This window comes from Nilaparvata lugens, chromosome 1 (assembly GCF_014356525.2).
Source record: "Nilaparvata lugens isolate BPH chromosome 1, ASM1435652v1, whole genome shotgun sequence".
NCBI classification, from domain to species: Eukaryota; Metazoa; Arthropoda; class Insecta; order Hemiptera; family Delphacidae; genus Nilaparvata; species Nilaparvata lugens.
The window spans coordinates 22,321,153-22,344,304 of record NC_052504.1 but is presented as its reverse complement, the minus strand read 5'-3'; the positions used below and the strand labels follow the sequence as shown (position 1 = coordinate 22,344,304).

General features: G+C 32.4%; 1 protein-coding gene across 2 annotated transcripts; it reads left to right on the top strand.

Annotated features, from left to right (window-relative positions):
- The first annotated feature begins 11 nt into the window (after nucleotides 1-11).
- LOC111062150 lies at nucleotides 12-22,335 on the top strand. Of its 2 annotated transcripts, XM_039422223.1 has the most exons (5): nucleotides 12-369; nucleotides 1,815-2,054; nucleotides 4,023-4,242; nucleotides 6,330-6,450; nucleotides 19,590-22,335. In XM_039422223.1, exons 1-4 carry the CDS (start codon nucleotides 353-355, stop codon nucleotides 6,438-6,440), a joined length of 588 nt encoding a protein of 195 aa, XP_039278157.1. In that variant the 5' UTR covers nucleotides 12-352; the 3' UTR covers nucleotides 6,441-6,450; nucleotides 19,590-22,335. The 2 variants fall into 2 exon arrangements, with proteins under 2 accessions (XP_039278157.1, XP_039278152.1); XM_039422218.1 differs by lacking the exon at nucleotides 19,590-22,335 and having other exon boundaries at nucleotides 20-369; nucleotides 6,330-6,666.
- Nucleotides 22,336-23,152: the final 817 nt, after the last annotated feature.

Below are 23,152 nucleotides of genomic sequence, written 5' to 3'. Positions count from 1 at the left end.
CTGAGACAGCTGATTTTGTGAGTTTCTGTTCCAATTTCAACTTTCTGCTTTTTGTTGCTGTTCTGTTTATAATCGTTTGTGTGGTAGAGTTTTTTAAGTGATATTTTAAATTATAATTAATAACAAATCATTCTCATTACTTTATAAAAGATTTGTTGATCCTCTAAAGTATCTCTTTATTTTAATTCTTCTTTAGATTAATGTTGAAAAAAGTTATACGGTAACTTCTTGATAAATAAACAAGAGTTAACCTAAATAATTAACACTTGCTTTCACTTTTTGATCATGCAGCTTCTCAATTAATTAATCATTTATCAATCGTATAAGAAAATATTCAAAACCTCTACAAATAATGGATGTACCTATATTGTGAGTTATGATCCTGGTTTTCATTCAATTAATAATTATGTAGATAAAATATAGGTATCACTATAACTTAGTAGCACTGACAACTACCGGTGTTCAAAGATCTTAAACATTTATATGCATCATGAATTTAATCACAAAACAATTTGTAATTTTAAAAACCGAGGATTGTCAAACCTACGTTTGGCTATCTAAAAAAATTATTATTAATAAGATCTGTAATTTGTTCTTATTCAGTAACTTATGTTTTAGGCCAAAAACAACTACTTGCTGTAAACTTTTCCAGTTTTTTTGTGCAAGTACCTGTAAAATTATGATAAAAATTAAAGTAATGATGATAAGTTTAATCAACTCAACTTTGGTTCTATTTTAATTTGTAGAACAATACAATATTAATTAAGTATTTCAGTCAACCGTTACTTAGCTACTAAGTTATCAGTAGGAAAGAGAATCACATTTTAATAGAAGATCATAATTACAGCAAGATAATATGTATCACAATGATAATTCTGTAATAAATCTATATCAGTTTTTACATAATAACTTTTTTTGAAAAGAGAGGTTCTCGATTAAAACATTGATGCATAATTTCATGTTGAAAATTTGAAGTGTCATTTTGGTGAAAAATTTAATGCTATTAATGTTTGTTAAATTGATAAACCACGATTTTAAATATCTAGAGTTTCTTCTTCTAAAAATCTTCCGAAGAAGCTCTTTATATTCATAGCTAATTAAGCACTGGCCACACCAACGTCTGCTAGATGTAGCGAGCTCGCTCCCGCGGTGGTAATTCAGGCCACTCCAAAAAACGTCCGCTAGCGGTAGTTTGGTTTTGTTTTTGTTTTGATGAGTGTGGTTCTCTAGTAGTGGGAGAAGGCCGGCAACCACAGCGCACTACCGAAGGTGAACTTTTAAAACTCGCTTTCCATGTTATTCAATTGTGCAGGCCAGACCGAGCTCGCTACCTCGGCGGTAGTACCACCAGCAGACGTCTCAAAAGTTCGCCTGGCACGGCCAAGTGAAACTACCGCCGAGGTACTCCCTCTGCGGGAACGAGCTCGGTGTGGCCTGCTCAATTTAATAACATGGAAAGCGAATTTTTTAACTTCGCTACCGCCGCGGGAGCGAGTTTGGTGTGGCCTAGGCTTTAGGATATTGGCTGAGTATTGAGTATTAAACCATTAATCTACTGTAACTGCAAAAGTAAAATTGAACAAAGAATTCCAAGAATTGTATCAAAACTTATCACTTGTGATGTGAGAAGTGATGATTTGTGTTCTTCGCATTAATGAGTATATCAACTTGTTTGAGTTGATTAAATTTAAAATGAATACCTAATAAAAATTGGAATTGAATTTATTTTTACATAAACAGGATAGTTTGATTCACATAGATGTCATGAGGTTTTTTATACTGGTGTTATACCTTGAGTAATTTTTTTTTTTCAGGGAAAGCAGTGCAAGTGAAGTGACTATGCTCTTGCATGGATTCAGCCAGTCTCAATATGTGGCATTGTTTGAAGAACATGGTATAACATTAGAAGTTCTCCTATCTATGACATTAGAAGACATAAAAGAAATTGGCGTTGAGGATGACCATGATTGTCATTGTATAGCTGAAAAAATACAAGAGTTCAAAAACATAAGGATGAAAAATCACACCCAAAAGGAATTAAATCTTACATTCAGGTAATAGATTTTTTAGATTTAATTTTGTTATTTTGAAATATCCTTCAAGAGTTCTATAATGTTTTTCATGTATGAGAACGTGTTTTTGTTATGTATTTTTTCAGTGGCCATTGAGCACGTAAGGCCTCCTAGTAAATTGGATTGTTGCTCTGATAAAGATTTTGCATGGCAACCTTTAAAATTAGACTTTATGAGGATTTCATCAGAAATATAAGACCATTTTTTTCCAAGAAATTTCCAGTTGTTTTCAACAAATATTTAATAATGGATGTTTCTCAGATCTCGCACTTCTCAAATTTACTTTTCATATAAATTAATATACTATGTGGAGTTGTTACATCTGACACACATCAGTTTCAAACTTAAAACTGCCCAGTGTAAATCAAAACGGAAAATGAATTATTAGTGTGTTCCTATTTAAAAGTAGATGATATTTATAACTCGCGTTTGATTTATTCTATCATGAAATAAATCTTCTTGGATCAATTCATTTAAAAATCAACAATTGCAACTTTCTATTTTAAAATATGCTTTAGTAGGCTCACCTATAGGCTATAGATGGTGCTTGGTCGAGGGTTTCAAGCTCACTAAATAATACCAACATATCGCTGCAATTAGGCATTTTGTCCAAAGTATGTATGTGGTTAGAATAAAATGAATACTAAGATTTAATCAACTGAAATTAATTCTGAAGAAGTACTGAATTGGTTAGGATTTATAATAGATTTAAATTGACAACTTTTCATAATAAAGTATTAGGTAAGAGAAACAGCAGTTCTGATTGATTTGTGAGCTTTAAACTCTCCTGCCACTAACGCACTGACCATCTCCTACTGCAGCCAACGATCTATATAAATACTAACTGTTAGTACATATAGATAGTTGAGTGCAGCTACTATATCAAGCACCTGCAGATTTAAAACATATAGACGTAGAACTATTAATTCCAATTAAAAAAAAAATAGCGTTTGTTGATCCAATCCCAAAAAATCAAAAATATCTATCACTTCCAAAAGAGTAGAAATTTTCATCTATCATTCATTCATTTATTTTATTGACAATTACAAATCATAATTACAATATAATATGATTGGGAGAACACAACAGGCATAGCCCAAAACTGTCTTCTCCCAAATTTTTACAAATAAAAGTTTCAAAAAAGAATGAGGTTATGATTTCACTTTTCACTTCAAAAATTTCAATTTCCACTTCAAAACTAAAAATTTAAAATGTTGATATTCAAAAACTAATTAAAAACAAAAATATTTCACTCAAATCTCTACCAATTAAAATTTTTTTAGTAATTTTGCTAAAAAGTTTTGAGCCAGAAAAGAAACACAACTTACATACAATCATACATGGTTAATTTACAATACTGTGAATCCACTACATCAATTACAATTCATTCATTTACACACACAAGGTACAATACTGTATAACAATATAAAATATACAATAGAATACTTGCAAATAAAATAATAACTTTATAAGGATGATACAAAGTTCACTTTTAAATGTCAAAATCAATATTGAAGGCTATATAAAAGTTCAATACCATATATAAAGTTTAATTGTTATTGATTATTTCAAACAAAATTAAGCATTGGATTGGTATATTGCACATTTTAGATGAGATAAGGATCAGCTATTAAATTTATTGATCTCAGACAAAATAAAACTTCAATAATGGAGTATAGACGTTATGGCAATTTGTAAAAGGTATGGTAAAATAGGGGAATGTGTTTACTTGTGAAATATTATTGTCTAGTCGGTGTTTAGAACAAGTAAATTAAATTTATCCAAATGGTCTAGTTTTGTAATTGTTTGTAACAAGTTAAGGATGAAGAAATAGGATTATATATTCTAAAGATTAATTATTTTATAAATTATTCATTATATTCCAATGATATGATAATTTTTAATCAACATGCCAGTTTTTTACAAGTTTTTTCATGTTCTTTTCGACAGCCAACAAGACGCCATGGCTCTTTGCACGAATACATTGAAACAATTGAGTCTGCTACATGCAGCTCTGGCGTACACGAGGATTCGACTGAAAACAGAAGGCGTTCGCAATATGCTTGTTGATAAACTCACCACTGCCAGCGTCATAGAAGACCTCTGCAAAGATGCTGAAACCCAGAATGGCATTCTTCTGAAGCGGATTGAATCACTACACACAAAATTGGTAATTTTCAAACTTCATTTTTCATTCAAGCGGGTATCACTCAAATCATACTACTCCTGGATTGCGGTTCTGAATGATCTCTACTGATCATATTAATTGATTTTAGTTATCTGAAACTGTACTGTGAAACACGGTACTTAATTGTTGATCAGAGTACTTAGGGTACTTTTTACACTATCAAAATTCTTTTATTATGATTTCATTATTACCATGATATCATAATTAACAGAAATCAACATTGAACCAAAGAAATCTGTTAAAGATGTATTTTTTATGAAACTCGATTACATGTTTTTATTTATCGATTAACATGATTTGGAGCTTTTCACTTACAAACTTTACTCTAAATATTCAAAGCGAGTGAATTATAAAGATATAAATAAAATTATTCCAATTTACATACCTAATAATAGTTTCAAATATATTTTTAATTTTTCTGAAAATTAGTAACAAATATCAAATAAAGTATTCCAATAGGACTACTTGAATTGTTTTAATATAGAAATAACTACATAGGACCCTTTTTAAAACTTTTTTTTGTAAACACTACTAGTTTCAGCTTTCAAGCCATCTTAAAGTGTCTTTTGAATTTGAGAATTCTGAAAAAACACTTGAAACCAGAAACTAGTAACTTAGTGTTTAGCCTATATATATATATATATATATATATATATATATATATATATATATATTTAAGGGTACTATGTAGTTATTTCTATACTAATCAAACAAATATCAAGTTGCTATATTAGATTCCCGATTAAATTGATCAAATTCATTTCATGTTTTACAAAGTAAGGTAATTCTGTTCCCTCTCGATTTTTCAAGCTGGCAATTTTCAGTCAAGAGGATTTTAATTTTTGTATAGGTGAAAATTATTCAAGTTGTATGTTCTTTTCAACTAGTCAAGCTGACAGAATTCATAAACAATAATTTATTAATTTATTATTTATGTATTCAACAGAGACAAAAACACGTAACCTAATCATAAAATGATTGGAAATGGAAAAACAGGCTTATAGCCCTTACTATTCCATTCCCGAATTTTGATTGAAAATTAGTCCAAAAGAGATTCCGTCAGCATTTCCGTCAACACAAATATTTGTGTTCCCAGAATAATCTTGAAAAATTAGACGGAAACAAGATTGGTTTGATTTGGTTACGCAGTTACACTGGTTGGTATTCTAATAAGCTTCTAAACCTTCTCAATGGTTCACTCCAAAAATCGTAATGCATTATAAAAAATATAATGCCTATATAATTCAACAATTATGTTTTCCTTTATTGCTGATCTTACTTTTGTGATCAGTAAACGAAAATGTGGATCAACAACCTAATATAAATGTGATAACTATTCATTGAATTTAATATAATGAAACAACCATATCTTGAAAAAATTCTGTACAGCATATATTTTGGATATTTTACAATGTAGCGTACTTATTCACTTTTTCAAATCTTTCGAAACAGATTAGCAGCACACATTTGCACGAGTAGCCTACGTATTACGACGAATAGTCAGTCACTAAAACATGATTTTAAAGTATCTATAGTGAGGTTCACGTTATAATGGCAGTGGATGAAGATAGGAGAATAGCGTTGCCGATTCGCTGCCTTAATTAATTATATTTCTACATTGTCAAAAACATAATTGGCATCGTTGTGGAGCTAGAAAAGGATAGTACAACCGGCTTTGTCGAATGATAGACAAGGATAGCAACACCAATGTTAATCAAATACTGTCATTATAACGTGGACCTCACTATACTATAGTCAATACCTATTACTATTAAGTAATAATAGGTATTGCTATAGTAGGCCTACAGTGCATTCGTACTGCATTAGTTATAGTACAGTACTATAGAGTGCATTTCTATAATATTTCAAGAAATCATCATCTGTAATATTTGCTTTTGTTGCTGTTAATCTGTCAGCCATAGTTCAAGTTCATCCAAACTTCCAACTTCAACACATGTGCGCATTATTACCGAACATTTCTTATCTTGTTTTCATTATTGTAAAGTAATTCTCCTATTCAAAAGTAAAATATTCACTGTTGTTATTATTCTTTGTCATTCTGTTTTCAGAAAACAAAACCGGAAAGACTGTTGAACAAGAAACAAATTGGTATAGTCACCACTATATCAACTGCTGTAGCTGTTCTCATATTTGCTGTTTATAGAAGTAGTAAAAGATAAAAGACTGTATGTAAGTTAATAACCATCTTTAATTTTTATATATTTTTATTTAAATTGCGTTTATGTGTGAGTATGCATTATTTTTTATTAGTCTCCTGATTAAACAGTATGAATTCATATTTATGTGAATCCAGATTCCGTGACTCATATCTGGCTCGAATGAGAGATATGTCTTTGTAATTTTTGCCATAACTTCTTTTTTGTATTAAATTAAGTCTTAACTTGATCTTTGTGGAAATATTAGTGTTATCCTATCTACATTTTGTTTCAATTGATTTAGATTCATGGAACTAATTCCCGACACACAGATTCGTCTATGTGGAGAAAATGTCCTATTTATTATTATTCTCCTTACTCAATTCTCTTGTAGTTGTAGATAAATTATATTTTGATAGGTTGTGCCCGAGTATCCCTCTGATGTGGCTTCTGATTGATTGTAATGATCTAAATTATGAATCAAATTGAGACCTCGTTTGAATAAATAATATTTTATTTTATATCACTTTCCAAAAATTCAGATCCTCATGATAAGGTGCTCTTCAAAATGCTTTTCAGATTATTCTGTGCTGTAACATATTTAAATCTGGGTAGATGAAAAGCCCTAACAGAAATAGTAATAGGTCTAAAAATAAAGTAATTGGCTAATATCGCCAAGCAGATAATAATCAAGATAAGATAGCATCAGCTTGTTCTGGCTAAATGGTACAAGAACTTGAAAAGGATTTGAAGGAAGTTTATTACTCATAAATAGATTATTTATAAAATATTTGAAGATTGAGGTTAGGTAGATGTATTCACAGATCGGTGACCTAGAGATCGATCAAACCGAAGAACGTAGAATCTGACCAAAACCCCTTGGCAGAGCTTTATTGCATTCGGATGGTGTGCAATGTGAAAAAACACCCGTCCACGTGGCTAATTATTAGTTAGCATGGAATTAATATTAATATATATAATATTAACTAGCATGCAAAGAGCATAAATAAAAAACCAAATAAAAATAATTTAATGTATTCAGGAAGTGAGAGTTACCAGGCGCATGAATACCTAATAAAATTTGCATGCACCAATAGTAAAACGGCAGTTGATGGGCGGCAACTGTGGGCCGATTCAGGAATATTTGTATATATTTATATAATTGTAGTAGATTTTGTGTAAAAATTTGTGTAATCTATGTTATCAATATGGCTCGAATGCAAAGAAATTATTAATCATATAATCTAAGCAATATTTTGGCATTTTTTGTAAGATCTATTTGAATTTAATGGCGGAAGATTGAGATATTTAAATTTTATGCTAATTTGAAAGTCGGAAAGAGGATCTGTAAAACTTGAGAAGGAAGAACCAGCACTCGCCAGCCAGATGCCACCATAAGAGGACCCCAAATATTTTAGAGCGAATTACCTTATTAATAATTTTGTAAAAATTTAAATTTAAAGTAAATTATTAAATTTCTTAAAAGACTTCGTGATGCTATTGTGAAGCAGAAGTCATTTTTCATTTTAATTAAATTTATAACCCCTTGGAGGAGACGATTCCGGCTACCATATTCCCGGACCGCATGGAGTTGGATCGACATCGGCGGCTTACAAGAAGATTTTCGACACGTGAGTGATTTAAATTTGAATTTAGTGATGGGCGCCCTAGTGCTTCGAATTAATCTGATGATCAAAGCTAGCTCGCCGAAAGGGTTATTATAAATTGAGAAATTAATAAGAGTAATACTTGCGCAAGTAAAAATTAGTATTAAAGGTATTTAATTGAAAGAAAAATATATAGATCAATATTTTAGAAATTTCTATTTAATCAAAGAAGTACGAAATCTAGGCTATTAAAACCTATGCATATAATATTTAATTTTTTTGCAATACAATTTGCGATAATTTATCATAGTTCTAATTCACTAGATGAATGGCTCTACCTATTCCGTCAGGTGCCGAATCTTGCACCCTGAGATAAAAATATATATTCAATACAAATAACTCTACTAAATACTAGAGATTTTAGTTATATATATATTGGGATTATTAGTGGCTAATTTATCAAGCTGATCTTAGAGCACATATTTATGATTGAATTATCCAAGCAGACAAGTATTAGCAAGTACATGTCACAGCTACATGCCAAAGAATGCATATGATTTCAAGATAAAGGCACATGGTAATGATTCGTGCCATAAATCTAGAATATAAAGTTAGCCTGTGATATTTTTATTGATTTCAAATATTGTTCTATTTTTATATTATATTTTTTATCGCTCTATATATATTTTTTGCCTCGACTGATCTTTGCATTATTTATGTAATATATGTGTAAAATTTTCATGGTGTGCAATTTATTTTATATTCCTCATCTCTATAGTATAAGTATCATTTATATATATATATTTATTATTATTGAATTACAAGAGTTATTGGAGAAGCCCATATCTAGGCCTATCAAGATTTTTTAAGACTGAATACTATTAGAAAACCACGCCCTAATTATATTAAATCTCATGCTTTACCGACTGATGCCAAGCAGGAGGCTAATCGTTATTTTAATATAAAGAATAACGTGACAGAAAGACATGTCGTACCAACGTGGGACTGATGATGAGAGCCAAGCTCATTGAATAATTACTTGAAATTAGGTCAATAACCATAGTGAAAATTATAGATAACTTATACGAGTTGTGAGGAAAACTGGCGAAGGAATATTTGTATTACTTTTTGGGGAAACAAGAGCTTTAAGTAGAGAGAAATTATATGTTTTAAAGAAAATTTTATATTATTAGTACTGTGAAAAATTACATGTTTATAGAGAGAGATTATATTTTATAAGCCTAAACTGCTATTACTTTCTAGTCAAAAATATATTAGGTGTTTAAGCCGGTTGGAAAATAAGTCGCAGCTGTAAACTAGCCAAAAATAAATCAACAAAACATTGAGGGCGCTAGAGCATTGTAAAAAACTTAAGTATAAATACCTGGTTGTAAGAGTATCCAAACACTTTACACATCACTGTTCACTGTAAGTCCCGGTTGTGTCTCTTTTTTAAGCATTTTCGCTTATCATTTTTATCACTGTTTAATTAGCATTTATCACATTTGACATAATGAATCACACTCCCGCAAACTCTGAAGTTTCATATATGTACGGCGGTTGCACAGATCCCACTTTGTCGACTCCGAGCACATCAAACCCCACCACGGTAGATGCCAATACGCCACGAGAAAGGGAACCAGGAAGCGTCGGGTCGATAGTCTTCGATCCACCAGGTCTGCAACCTCTATCCTCCACTCGAATCGACGCCGCTGACACACCTTGAATCAACGGATAGTAGAGATCAACTTTGAAGGGGGCGAGGAGCAGTCTGCAGAACCCGCATCGCCGGAGGCCGAGTCACACCTGGGCAAACAAAGTATATTTTCAACCACAGAACTAGATCCGCTTCAAAAGGTAATAATGGAACAAACGAGTAGCACTTTCAACATTATGTTACAAAAAACAATGGATAGTATGATGCAGGAGATTAAAAAGGAGATTGCTACAGTAAAAGAGGAAAATAAACAGACAGTGGAACAGGGTATGAAAGAGACCACAGGCGCTATAAAATCAGTAGAACAACGGTTGGATAATATTGAAACTAAAGTAGAGAGTCATAGGGAAGAGTTAAAAGCAATGATAACCCTACAAAAAGAAAGTCAGGATAAAGTTACGGCAGGATTATCGGAAAGGTTAGATACGGTTACATGTGAACTCAATGAAAGGATAGACAACTTAAATACACAAATCACTACACCTATTCAGGATATAACAAATAACATTAAGGCCGATTGCCACCAAGAAATCCACAAACAAATTACCGTTGCCAATCAAAACTTAACAACTACAGTTGACAAAAATATTAACAATATTAAAGAAATACAAAACAAACAGATTAATATGTCCACAAAAATGAACCAACTGCAAGGTAGCATCAATCAAAACACTGAAACCTGTAAAGCTTTAATGGAACTCTACTAATTCAGAAATCCACTCTGACTCAACTAAATCAAGAAATAAACGCAAATAAAATTACACATGATAGTCAATGGCAGATAACACAGGAAAAAATAATAGCATTGGAAAATCATATTCAACAACAACCTCAAGGAATTCAAACAGACAACCTCAACGTACATAGTATATTACAAGGACTAGGAAAATTTGATAACACTGATCGCCATTTGCAACCTCAACCATTCATTGATCAGATAAAATTAGTACAAACTCTTGCACCTACCTCTTGGAATTTTTGGCGTCTTCGTTTGACTAGTTTATTGATTGGCGAACCCCTGATGTTCTTTCGGAGTAGAGTCCATGAATTTACATCATTGGATGAGTTTGTAGCTGTCTTCCTGGAACAGTATTGGAGCAGAAGTAAACAGTTGGACGTGCTAGCGGACATTATATCATGCGATTTCAACCCTAACTTAGACGGTGCATGTACCACTTTCGTCACTGCCCTACAGTTTAAAAATTCTCAATTGAGCGAGCCCATTAATGAATCGGCATTAGCAAGTATTATTTTAAAGAAGCTACCGTATCAAGTTAGAATGGCTCTCGCCACACAACCCATTACTGATTGCAAACAGCTGATAGATCATTTATATGGCATACAGTCTGTGATGGCAATATCAAACCACCGTTCAGACCAGAGATACGCACAAAATCAACATAACTCAAAATTTAATCAGTATAACAGCCAAAATTATGAATCAGTACCATATGATTGCTCACGATCTACCCCTCAATTTAAACGCCGCTATAATCATAATCAAAATAACAGCTGGAATAATAGAAGTTTTCAGAATCGTCAAACAAACCATTATCCACAGCAAACCTATGAAAGAAATTATTATTATGGCCGTGATCGATTAACACAAATAATGATTACACTCAGAATAATTATAATAGAAATTACAAACCGCCACCTCATCAAATAAGTACAAACTACACATTAGAGCATGCGTCCAGATCAGATCACCAAAAACACAGAACCCAACACCCAACAACCCGCCACCAGATACACAGAAAGCTACAGCTGATAAACCAGGACTATATGATTCCCCCGATATAACACCTATAAGCTCCAATGAAACAAACAAAGAAAATCATGATATTTCAACATCATACACCACCTTTAGAAATGATCCACCGAAAATACTATTAGAAGAACAAAAGCCAATACCAGATAAATCACCACCAAAAACCGCCGCTCAACATGCAATTAAAGCCAGCCGCAAGTATCAGCCTCTATTAAGTTTCCTGTTCCCCACCGAAGAGCAACCTGCCACCGAAGAATCACTGCTAAAAATAAACAGTTGCCAGGAGGAGACCGTCACCATACTATCCGCTTTGAACGTCACACTCGCGCATCAAGAGACCGCCACCGCACCCGTGCATCATTCGACCCCACCAAGGCACCCCAATGAACCCAGGATAGAGTACCAAGAGGATGACACCAGGGAGGACGGACTACCGGATAAGAGGAGCGACCACCGCAAGGCCCGGAGGCGGAGGCGCCCGAGGACACCCGACCGGCATCAAGAACGAGAGGACGGCATTCGGGAGAAGAAGATGCATCGCAAGGCCCGGAGGCGAAAGAAAAGGAGGAACCGCGCGCGCGCATACCGGCCGCATGCACGGTTCAAACGCCCGAGGAGGATACCGGACCGGGACCAGGTTGGAGAACAGACCACCGACGGCGTGCATCCGTGGCACATACGCTTTAAAGGCTACAATCAGCGATGTGACCGGCAAAATGGATCGAATGAATGGGATAAAAACGGAGCTACTACTATGACTACTACTGATTCATGCCTGGATAAAAATAAAGTGGACTATTTATGGAGGTTGATAAAGGATAGAAAGCTAATAAGATTGGAAGAATTAAAAAATAATATTAAGAAAGTGGAAGTACCTGGCTATATGTTGAGAGGTTATACTATTAAGGAGATAATAAATGTTTTATATATGTGTACTATTTGTTATAATGGCTGTGATATTAATAAAAGACTGTGTTGTTGATAGGACGAAAAATATTTTATTGTTATTATTAAATGAATCTATGATTGATAATTGGAAATTTAATATTATAAAAATGTTTATTGTTGTGGGCATGATGATTTATGACAAACTGAAATCAAGAATATTAAATAAGCAGGATGCAGATGCATTAAGACTACAGGATAATTGGAATAAGAATGGATTGAAAGGAACTACCATTAATGAATTAAGAAATTGTTTGAAAGAGTACACAAGATACCGGGGTTTTATATTCATGAAGATAAGTTAATAATAGGACAGCCTCAACAATCAACAACCGGACAGCAGATAACCTAGCCAGCCTACAACATCTACAAACAGAATGCAAGAAGATGCAAGTAAGCTACGAAATTTCTACATACCATATCACAGAATTTGAAATAAATATGATAAGAAGTCAAAGGAAAACAACACTATCAAGCCAATTACTAACCTTCCTTAATAAATTTAATATTGGTATAGGACCTCGTGGCAACAATCCAATGTTTTAATTCCTTCCAGCCGTTAGAAGCCTGCAATAAGGAAAAGAACAATTTTTAAATATGTAATTAAATTATATACATCAGATAAAAAAGGACACAAGCGGGGATAATAAAATTAAAATTTGTTAATTACCTTTTTAAGAGAAAAATTGAGCAGTTAGGTTAGTTATGAAAGTCGATAGCAAATTCTGATGTAACATGTAACACTATGAATTGTAGAACAGCGAACAGCTGACCAAAGCCACCCAAATCAAATGAATGTAATATCTGTTGAACATATGTTTATAAAAAGAAGTACTGTACCCAAAGAGTTATTTATTATTGTTATTTATTATATTTATTAATGTCGATATATTTATTTATATGTTTTTATATTTATTACTTTTAATTATGCCACGTTTGTTACCTGAAAAGATTTAAAGTGAATACCAGTTACCAAAACCAAAGAGCCATTAGCAAAAGAAAGTATTGTACCTGATGTATAGAAAATTATTTATATTAAGACCTAAGAAATACTATAAGATATAAGCCCAGAAGTTTATGAATCGAAATTATTGTCTAAAAGGAATCATTTATGAGAATTATGAAATGTGTGTAGTTAAGTTGGCAGCCCTGCAAGCGGCGAATTCAAAAATTACTGTGTTGTAAATGGTGTCAGGAGGAGTACGTTTAGAAGTTTATATTTATGATATTTTTATGTGTGTTGAGGAGGAGAATTTGTTATTGTTTTTGATAAGGTATAAAGGAGATGCAGCAAATATGTCTGCGAAATGTGATAGAAGTAGGAGAGTATATTTATAAATAAAGTATAGTGTATATCAATGTATTTGAAGGGTGGGTTTTCATTAAAAACATTGTGATTCTCAAATATTTTGAATTCAAACCCAGGGCGCGTGTAACATATTTAAATCTGGGTAGATGAAAAGCCCTAACAGAAATAGTAATAGGTCTAAAAATAAAGTAATTGGCTAATATCGCCAAGCAGATAATAATCAAGATAAGATAGCATCAGCTTGTTCTGGCTAAATGGTACAAGAACTTAAAAGGATTTGAAGGAAGTTTATTACTCATAAATAGATTATTTATAAAATATTTGAAGATTGAGGTTAGGTAGATGTATTCACAGATCGGTGACCTAGAGATCGATCAAACCGAAGAACGTAGAATCTGACCAAAACCCCTTGGCAGAGCTTTATTGCATTCGGATGGTGTGCAATGTGAAAAAACACCCGTCCACGTGGCTAATTATTAGTTAGCATGGAATTAATATTAATATATATAATATTAACTAGCATGCAAAGAGCATAAATAAAAACCAAATAAAAATAATTTAATGTATTCAGGAAATAAGAGTTACCAGGCGCATGAATACCTAATAAAATTTGCATGCACCAATAGTAAAACGGCAGTTAATAGGCGGCAACTGTAGGCCGATTCAAAAATATTTATATATATTTATATAATTGTAGTAGATTTTGTGTAAAAATTTGTGTAATCTATGTTATCAATATGGCTCGAATGCAAAGAAATTATTAATCATATAATCTAAGCAATATTTTGGCATTTTTTGTAAGATCTATTTGAATTTAATGGCGGAGGATTGAGATATTTAAATTTTATGCTAATTTGAAAGTCGGAAAGAGGATCTGTAAAACTTGAGAAGGAAGAACCAGCACTCGCCAGCCAGATGCCACCATAAGAGGACCCCAAATATTTTAGAGCGAAGTACCTTATTAATAATTTTGTAAAAATTTAAAGTTAAAGTAAATTATTAAATTTCTTAAAAGACTTCGTGATGCTATTGTGAAGCAGAAGTCATTTTTCATTTTAATTAAATTTATAACCCCTTGGAGGAGACGATTCCGGCTACCATATTCCCGGACCGCATGGAGTTGGATCGACATCGGCGGCTTACAAGAAGATTTTCGACACGTGAGTGATTTAAATTTGAATTTAGTGATGGGCGCCCTAGTGCTTCGAAATAATCTGATGATCAAAGCTAGCTCGCCGAAAGGGTTATTATAAATTGAGAAATTAATAAGAGTAATACTTGCGCAAGTAAAAATTAGTATTAAAGGTATTTAATTGAAAGAAAAATATATAGATCAATATTTTAGAAATTTCTATTTAATCAAAGAAGTACGAAATCTAGGCTATCAAACGTATGCATACAATATTTAATTTTTTGCAATACAATTTGCGATAATTTATCATAGTTCTAATTCACTAGATGAATGGCTCTACCTATTCCGTCAGGTGCCGAATCTTGCACCCTGAGATAAAAATATATATTCGATACAAATAAATCTACTAAATACTAGAGATTTTAGTTATATATATATTGGGATTATTAGTGGCTAATTTATCAAGCTGATCTTAGAGCACATATTTATGATTGAATTATCCAAGCAGACAAGTATTAGCAAGTACATGTCACAGCTACATGCCAAAGAATGCATATGATTTCAAGATAAAGGCACATGGTAATGATTCGTGCCATAAATCTAGAATATAAAGTTAGCCTGTGATATTTTTATTGATTTCAAATATTGTTCTATTTTTATATTATATTTTTTATCGCTCTATATATATTTTTTGCCTCGACTGATCTTTGCATTATTTATGTAATATATGTGTAAAATTTTCATGGTGTGCAATTTATTTTATATTCCTCATCTCTATAGTATAAGTATCATTTATATATATATTTATTATTATTGAATTACAAGAGTTATTGGAGAAGCCCATATCTAGGCCTATCAAGATTTTTTAAGACTGAATACTATTAGAAAACCACGCCCTAATTATATTAAATCTCATGCTTTACCGACTGATGCCAAGCAGGAGGCTAATCGTTATTTTAATATAAAGAATAACGTGACAGTGCTTGTACAATCAACAAATTTATGTGAATCGAACCAATAAAACTGTTTAATGGATGTATATATAATAGTTCTGAATTCTGCTCTGCCGATTTCCTATTCAATTTTCTAGTTCTATTCTGTAATCACTAAGCTAATTAAGTGCAATCCTTATAGTGGAAGTATTTCTTATAATTTCTCAACATTCATTATTTGTATGTAAAATTTCAAGAACGTGAAAACGTATAATTTAAAATTTGGACTTGTATAGTGATGTTGACTTCTAGTAAAATTGTACAAGAAACTCAATGAGGAGCTATGTGAAACTTTTATCCACAAGACCACAGAGCCTATCAGATGTAATATTTAAATATTTTTCGGTATTCCTTGCTCTATCCCAAGTAACCAATCAACAGATTTACTTCGAAAGAAAAACTGCTCTGTTTAAGGTTTTAGACAATGCTATACAAAGATAGTACATAATTATCGACAGTGGATTTCATTAACTAGAATGATAATCTGATTCCTGTGAAAGCCTAATAAAAATTTTCAGTTCCATTAGATTAGACTACTTTTGAAAACTGTTTACTATTGATTGTAGTGGAAACCATGAATAGCATGGATTATTGATATTTTTGGGCATTCTCATATTTGATATCGTATTCGTATTCGGGGTCTCAAAATTGTTTTTATCATTTGACGAAGAAGAAGTCGATTTCAATATCTGATTTAAATATCTTTGTATGATTATATTCATATTATAATAACTAATATATTAAATGAAAAAGACTATGAAATTGTTAAAAAGCCACCGATTTATTGATTCTCAGAAAGACCGGGTTTGGTTATTACACCATTGTCAATCTCTGATAAACTAAAACTAAATACAAGAGCAGCATAATTTATACTAGTAGGTGAGTACTGCTATTGGTCAAGGACAATAGAACGCCTGAATTAATAATAGAACAATAGAACAATAGAATTGGTCAAGAACGCCTGTCATTGGCCCAGCTAGACAGTCTCCTCCCACTCGCAGCCATGATAACAAAATTTACTTTCAGTACAAAAAAACTTTCAGTATGAATGTACATTTTACCAATAGCAGTACTCGCCTACTAGTTTTAGTCCAGGCAATGAATGCTCAAAAAAGGGTATAGGGGGAAATGTTGGGAAGACAATTTTTGACCCCGCAGTTCTGTTTAGGGTAGTGAGGAGGTAAACATATCAAAAGTCCCCACCCTTACCCACTGTGCTAAGGGGGTGGGGGTGGTTCAAAGGTACCATTTTATGGTTTCTTGCATATAACTCGAAAATTATGCATTTTACAGACATGACTATAAGAAATTAAAGCGTACATAATTTCTTACAATATTGATTTCACAACTTTTTCTATATCTCTTTCACTTTTCGAGATATCCGCTCTATATTTTTGAAAAAAACACATTTCCCTTTAAATTTTGCTATTTTTACTCTTATAACTTTTTGAATATCGATGGGAAAAATCCAATCATGAGCTTATAGAACATCAAATTCTCTTCAATTTCACACGTTTACGCACATCCCCACGTCTGTTGCAGCAGCTTGAGTGTTGAGTGTGAGATCTTCAGTTATGCAAAATGTAGACCAATTGACAAAGGAGTTTGGAGAGAATGTTTTGAACACAATTTTTGACTTTGCAGCTTTGTTGGGGCCAGTTAGGGGGCTAACCTATCAAAAGTCCCCATCCCTACCCCTTATGCTAAAGGGATGATAGGGTGGTTTAAGAGTTGCATTTTTCAATGTTTTGCTTACACGCTCATACCTTGAGAAAATGCGTTCAACCGACATGACTAGCTATTCAGAAATGAAGCTTGATAAATTCTCTACAATATTTTTTCTGTGGTGACTTGTGATATCTCCAACATTTTTCGAGATAAGCTCTTAAAATTGTAAAATTGTTAAAATAACAGCTTTTAATCCTATTTTTTTGATGTTTCAAGGCCTCCAATAATGCATCGTAAAAATGAATGCTCACCGTAGATTTGTAGAGCTTTGTTTTATCTTCAATTTGATGTATTATTTCACTACTTAATGTTTTCCTTCTATTGTTATAGCAGATTCAATGTGGGGGTGAAATTTTCAACTCTGCTACAAGTGTCAACTTAGCAGTTCCACACGGGCTAGAGATGCGTATATTGGCTATGTTTAACTCTCAACTAGTCTCCATTAAGCTACAAAGTCAAAAATTGTGTATCAGACGTTCTAGACTCAAAATTTCATTGTCAAGTGATCAATTGTTACATAATTAAAATTTCACCCTCCACATTGAATCTGCTATAACAATAGAAGGAAAACATTAAGTAGTGAAATAATACATCAAAATGAAGATAAAACAAAGCTCTACAAATCTACGGTGTGCATTCATTTTTACGATTCATTGTTGGAGAGTTGTAGGCCCTGAAACATCAAAAAATAGGATTAAAAGCTTTTATTTTAACAATTTTACACTTTTAAGACCTTATATCTCGAAAACTGTTGGATATATCACAAATCACCACAGAACAAATATTGTAGAGAATTTATCAAGCTTCATTTATCAATAGTTAGTCATGTCGGTTGAACGCATTTTTCTCAAGATATGAGCGTGTAAGCAAAACATTGAAAAATGCAACTCTTAAACCACCCTATCATCCCTTTAGCATAAGGGGTAGGGATGGGGACTTTTGATATGTTAGCCCCCTAACTGGCCCCAACAAAGCTGCAAAGTCAAAAATTGTGTTCAAAACATTCTCTCCAAATTCCTTTGTCAATTGGTCTATTTTTGCATAACTGAAGATCTCACACTCAACACTGAAGCTGCTGCAAAAGTCGCGGGTATGTGCGTAAACTTGTGAAATTATACATAAAATTGAAGAGAATTTGATGCTCTTTAAGCTTATGAAGCGGGTATGTGCGTAAACTTGTGAAATTATACATAAAATTGAAGAGAATTTTATGCTCTTCAAGCTTATGAAGCTTGATCGTTCGTGGATGGATTTTTCCCATCGATATTCAAAAATAGCAAAAAATTGAGGGAAAATGTGTTTTTTTTTTTTCAAAAATGTCACATCTTTTAGAACGGATATCTCGAAAAGTGAAAGAGATATACAAAAAGTTGTGATATTATGTACGTTTTAATTTCTTATAGAGTAGTCATGTCTGTAAAATGCATAATTTTCGAGTTATATGCAAGAAACCAAAAAATGATACCTTATTTATTTTGTTGCCAGGATCGAATTAGAATAAAAGTAATATGCAAAAAGTATTATTCTCAATTATGTAGCATTTTCAATAGATAGCATACAGAATTATTTATTCAACTCAACTTCATTGATAATAATTATCAATCCAACTTTGGATGTGTCAAGTGTGCTATAAGAGTGTTTAAGATTTGTTTATAGGGATCTAGTGTGGTTTTAATGATACCAGTATCCATTACCACAATTAGTTCAACAACTTCATATTATAAGATGTTCGAATTTTAAGCATCAGATGAATACTGTACGTGTACCCAATGTTCCTAGAAAACAATGTATTATCGTACCGTATAACAAGTACAGCAACATGATGTGATACACATTTGTGGTAATGAAACTTACCCTTTCGAGCTTTCTATTGGTGATCGTTCTTCCATGTTAAAAAACCAACAACCACATAAATTATTAATATATACATAAATTCAATTGCTGCGAAGTTCATTCTCCTTCTATTTTACAGTTATTCGCCAGTGCATATGACTCAACAACTTGTGAACAGACATCTTTTCATGGGTGCCCGCATCTTCAGAATATTATTAGCCATTAAAACTGGCTGGCATTGGGAACGATTACAATCTACTACTAATAAAAATAAATCCATACAATACAATTCATAAATCAGATTTAAAGGTCAAAAGTGATGCGCATATTTGAAATCAATTTACAAGAGATCTGAGGATGTGCATGATTAATATTGGAACATCTATTATTTTTTCTCTAGATTATTATTTTTTTTTATTTATACAATATGACAATTTCCACTGCGTCTAACAAGACCCATAGTAGTACAAAAACAAAATAGCACTGTACATGAATAAACTATAAGCATTAATGTAAAAATAAAATTATAATAGATGAGCACAGTAAAAATGAATGTAGATTACTACAAAAACAATATATAAATAGAAAATTAGAAGAAAAAGAAAAAAGTCATGCAGTTCGTGAACCCATGCAAAAATCATCATCTACATTTCTTAAGTAAGTAATTATAAGAAAAAGAAAAGAAATACAACTTCTCGTCGCTACCAGCCATAAGTCAATACCCAGAAGCAAGAGCTAGGTGTCGGTGCACTCTCTTTTGAATAGTGATAAGGATGGGGAAAGGATGATATAAAGTGGCAGAGCATTCCATTCACGAGAAGCTGTAACACAGAACGTTCTTGTTACTTATTTTTTGAATAGTGATTCATCCAGAATAAAAACAGTAGAAGTAACGTGAAATTTTAGTCAGCCAGCGTAGCATAGTGGTCTGGAACGTCGCAAGTTGGTGCAACTTTAGCGATCATAGTTTCTATTCCGTCAATTTTATCATCCTTCTCCTCACTCACGCACACGCCATAAACTTCAGTAAGTTATGGTGCTATTATATTTCTCTTTGTAAATTAAATGAATAAATTTTCAATTAAAAAAAAGGACCATCAAAAATGGAATTCAAATCGCATTATTTTTTATATAATTGTCGATTTTAATAGAACTTTTTGATGTTTTATCATGATTCATAAAAATAATAAACAGATATGTGCATGGTAACAACACGGTTACAAATTTCATGATTTTTAGAAAGTGAGACAATTTTCATTATACTTTTGTACTGTACCGTACCTTTACAAGCGATATGAAAATCAATCTCTACTGCATGTAAATTTTTCTTCTTAAAAAAATAGAATTTATTAATATAAAAAGTTCTAATTCATCATCAGCTCATTATCAACAACAAACCACCATATTCTTTCTTACTATGTTCCTTTCATAGTTTGATCTAGATTAATCACCTCAAATCTATAAAATCCCCTTCATTATTTGGTGAAAGAACAAACTATTCTCATCCTAATTGTTTTGTTTAAGTAGTTGTTCTATTAATTTCGGTTACATAACTTGCTTATGGGTGTTAGTTGGCCGAGCTCCGATTCTGATTGCTACTAATCGGCCGGGCCGGTGACTTCCGCCACTGCTCTCAACTTTACACTAAAAACCACAACATTTCCCCATCAACAAACTCAAAACACAGAGCGACCCGTTTCCTTGTTGCGAGTCGCCTGCTGGTGGGTCGAACAATGGCAGCCGCTCTGGGAAATGGCAGAAGACCAAAGACAATGGAAGAAAGTCGCCGCGTAATAGGCTGACCGAAAAAACGCTCAAAATGCGATCTGCCTGGGCCTTATTGCGTAATCTCACCTTGTTACCTTCAAGGCACTCGCGTATGCCAACATGATAAACCACCAACTACGAGTGTAATAAGCACAGTGCACAACAACGTTTTACATCATTTTATTGTTATTATCACTCGAATTGAATTATTTTTATTATTCTGAAACGGTCTTATTGCAGTTGATCCAAAACGTTAGGCAGATACAGTTTATAACTGGGTTGATATTGTATTATTGTAGATGTTTGATTTCTTAATCATAATAGTAAGTTATGTGTATACCATTTGTGGATGGTACATGGGGAGGAATAATATAATAAATTCCAGATGAAGTAGGTAAAAAGGCTGTGAAGCTCCAGATCTCTAGGCTATAGATACTCGCCAGAAGAGACTTGATAAGTGATCTATACTATAATAAAGTAAAGAACTGGCTCATACACGTACGGGATAGAAAAATTATGTTTGACGCACCATCACGTCTGAAGTACTGGACTTATTAACTTGAAATTTTGCATATCGATTCTTAATTAACCGAGGATGGTTGTAGGCCTATTTTCAATTCTTCAAGTTTTCAGTTTGTCAAGTTTTAAAATAGACCCTTGCGGAGCACGTGTTACCTGCTAGTAACCAATAAAATAATGGGATTTTCTCAATATAGACTATATGATTGAAGCTCCCTATCACCTTTAATCTGTAAAGAAATGCACAAAATAAGTTTCCCTGCAAAAAATAATTGTTCGAAATAAAAAGTATACCGATTTTTGTTATTATGAAGAAGAATAATTTAATAAAACCAGTTATTTTTATCATTACCAAACTCTCTTCTTGTATTAGTCAAATCAAAAGCCTAATAAAGTGTAATTCTGACAATAGAAAGATATTTGATAATGTTGAAAAGTCAAAATTTTTGTAGTTTACAATAGTTCTAGAGAATAATTATTATATAATTGAATTTCTAGAATAATATTAGCCTTCATATTAATTTATAATCTATGTATATTATTTTTCAAGTAATCGTAATTTTTACAGTTTTAATGCAATAAAGACTGAAACATTATATTAATATTTATTTATTTATTCAAGTCATGTACAATATTATTACACTTATGTGAGGAGGCATGTAATAATAGTACAATTATCACGTGATGCACCATGATACTGAAATACTGATGCATCTGAATTGATCATGATATCTGTCAAATTCCTATAAATTCAAAAATTACCGTTTCAAAGCATTAAAATCTTTTATATCAATTACTGTATTACTTCAGTAATATACTTTTTCAATTTCATTTACTGTATTTAGTTTTAGTAGTCCACGTTTCGAAAGTGTGATTTTTTGGAGGTGGAAAAACCTTCTAAAAGGCACCAAGGTGGTAGTGGAACCACCTATGTAGTGTGGGATTCGTACCACACTAAAACAACACCCTCATTTTTGCTCCCAATACCCCCGATTGTAAACCGCTTTCAAAAGTTTGTTATCATAACAACATTCTTATTTATCAGTATTAAATAATTAACGTCTGAAATTCAGCATAAGAATGGCATTCATTTATTTCAAGGTGTAAAAAATAAGGGATACCATAATAATAATAATAATATGGTATATGCCACAATATACTATGGCTTCGTATAAGAATGAGCGCTGCTATCCAGAGATTGTCAGTTTGGTGTAAGGGTAAGCATTCCTGACCGGCAATTAGGAGATACCGGGATCGATTCCCGGGCTGACAAATAATTTTTGAATACAATAGTAGCGCTCATCGAATTTCCATTTAGCTGTTTACCCTGTTGTCAATATTTGCAGTAGCAGAAGTCCTCGGGGTGGTTTGCAGCATTTAATTTGGATTTTCGTTTAATAATAATTCATAATAATA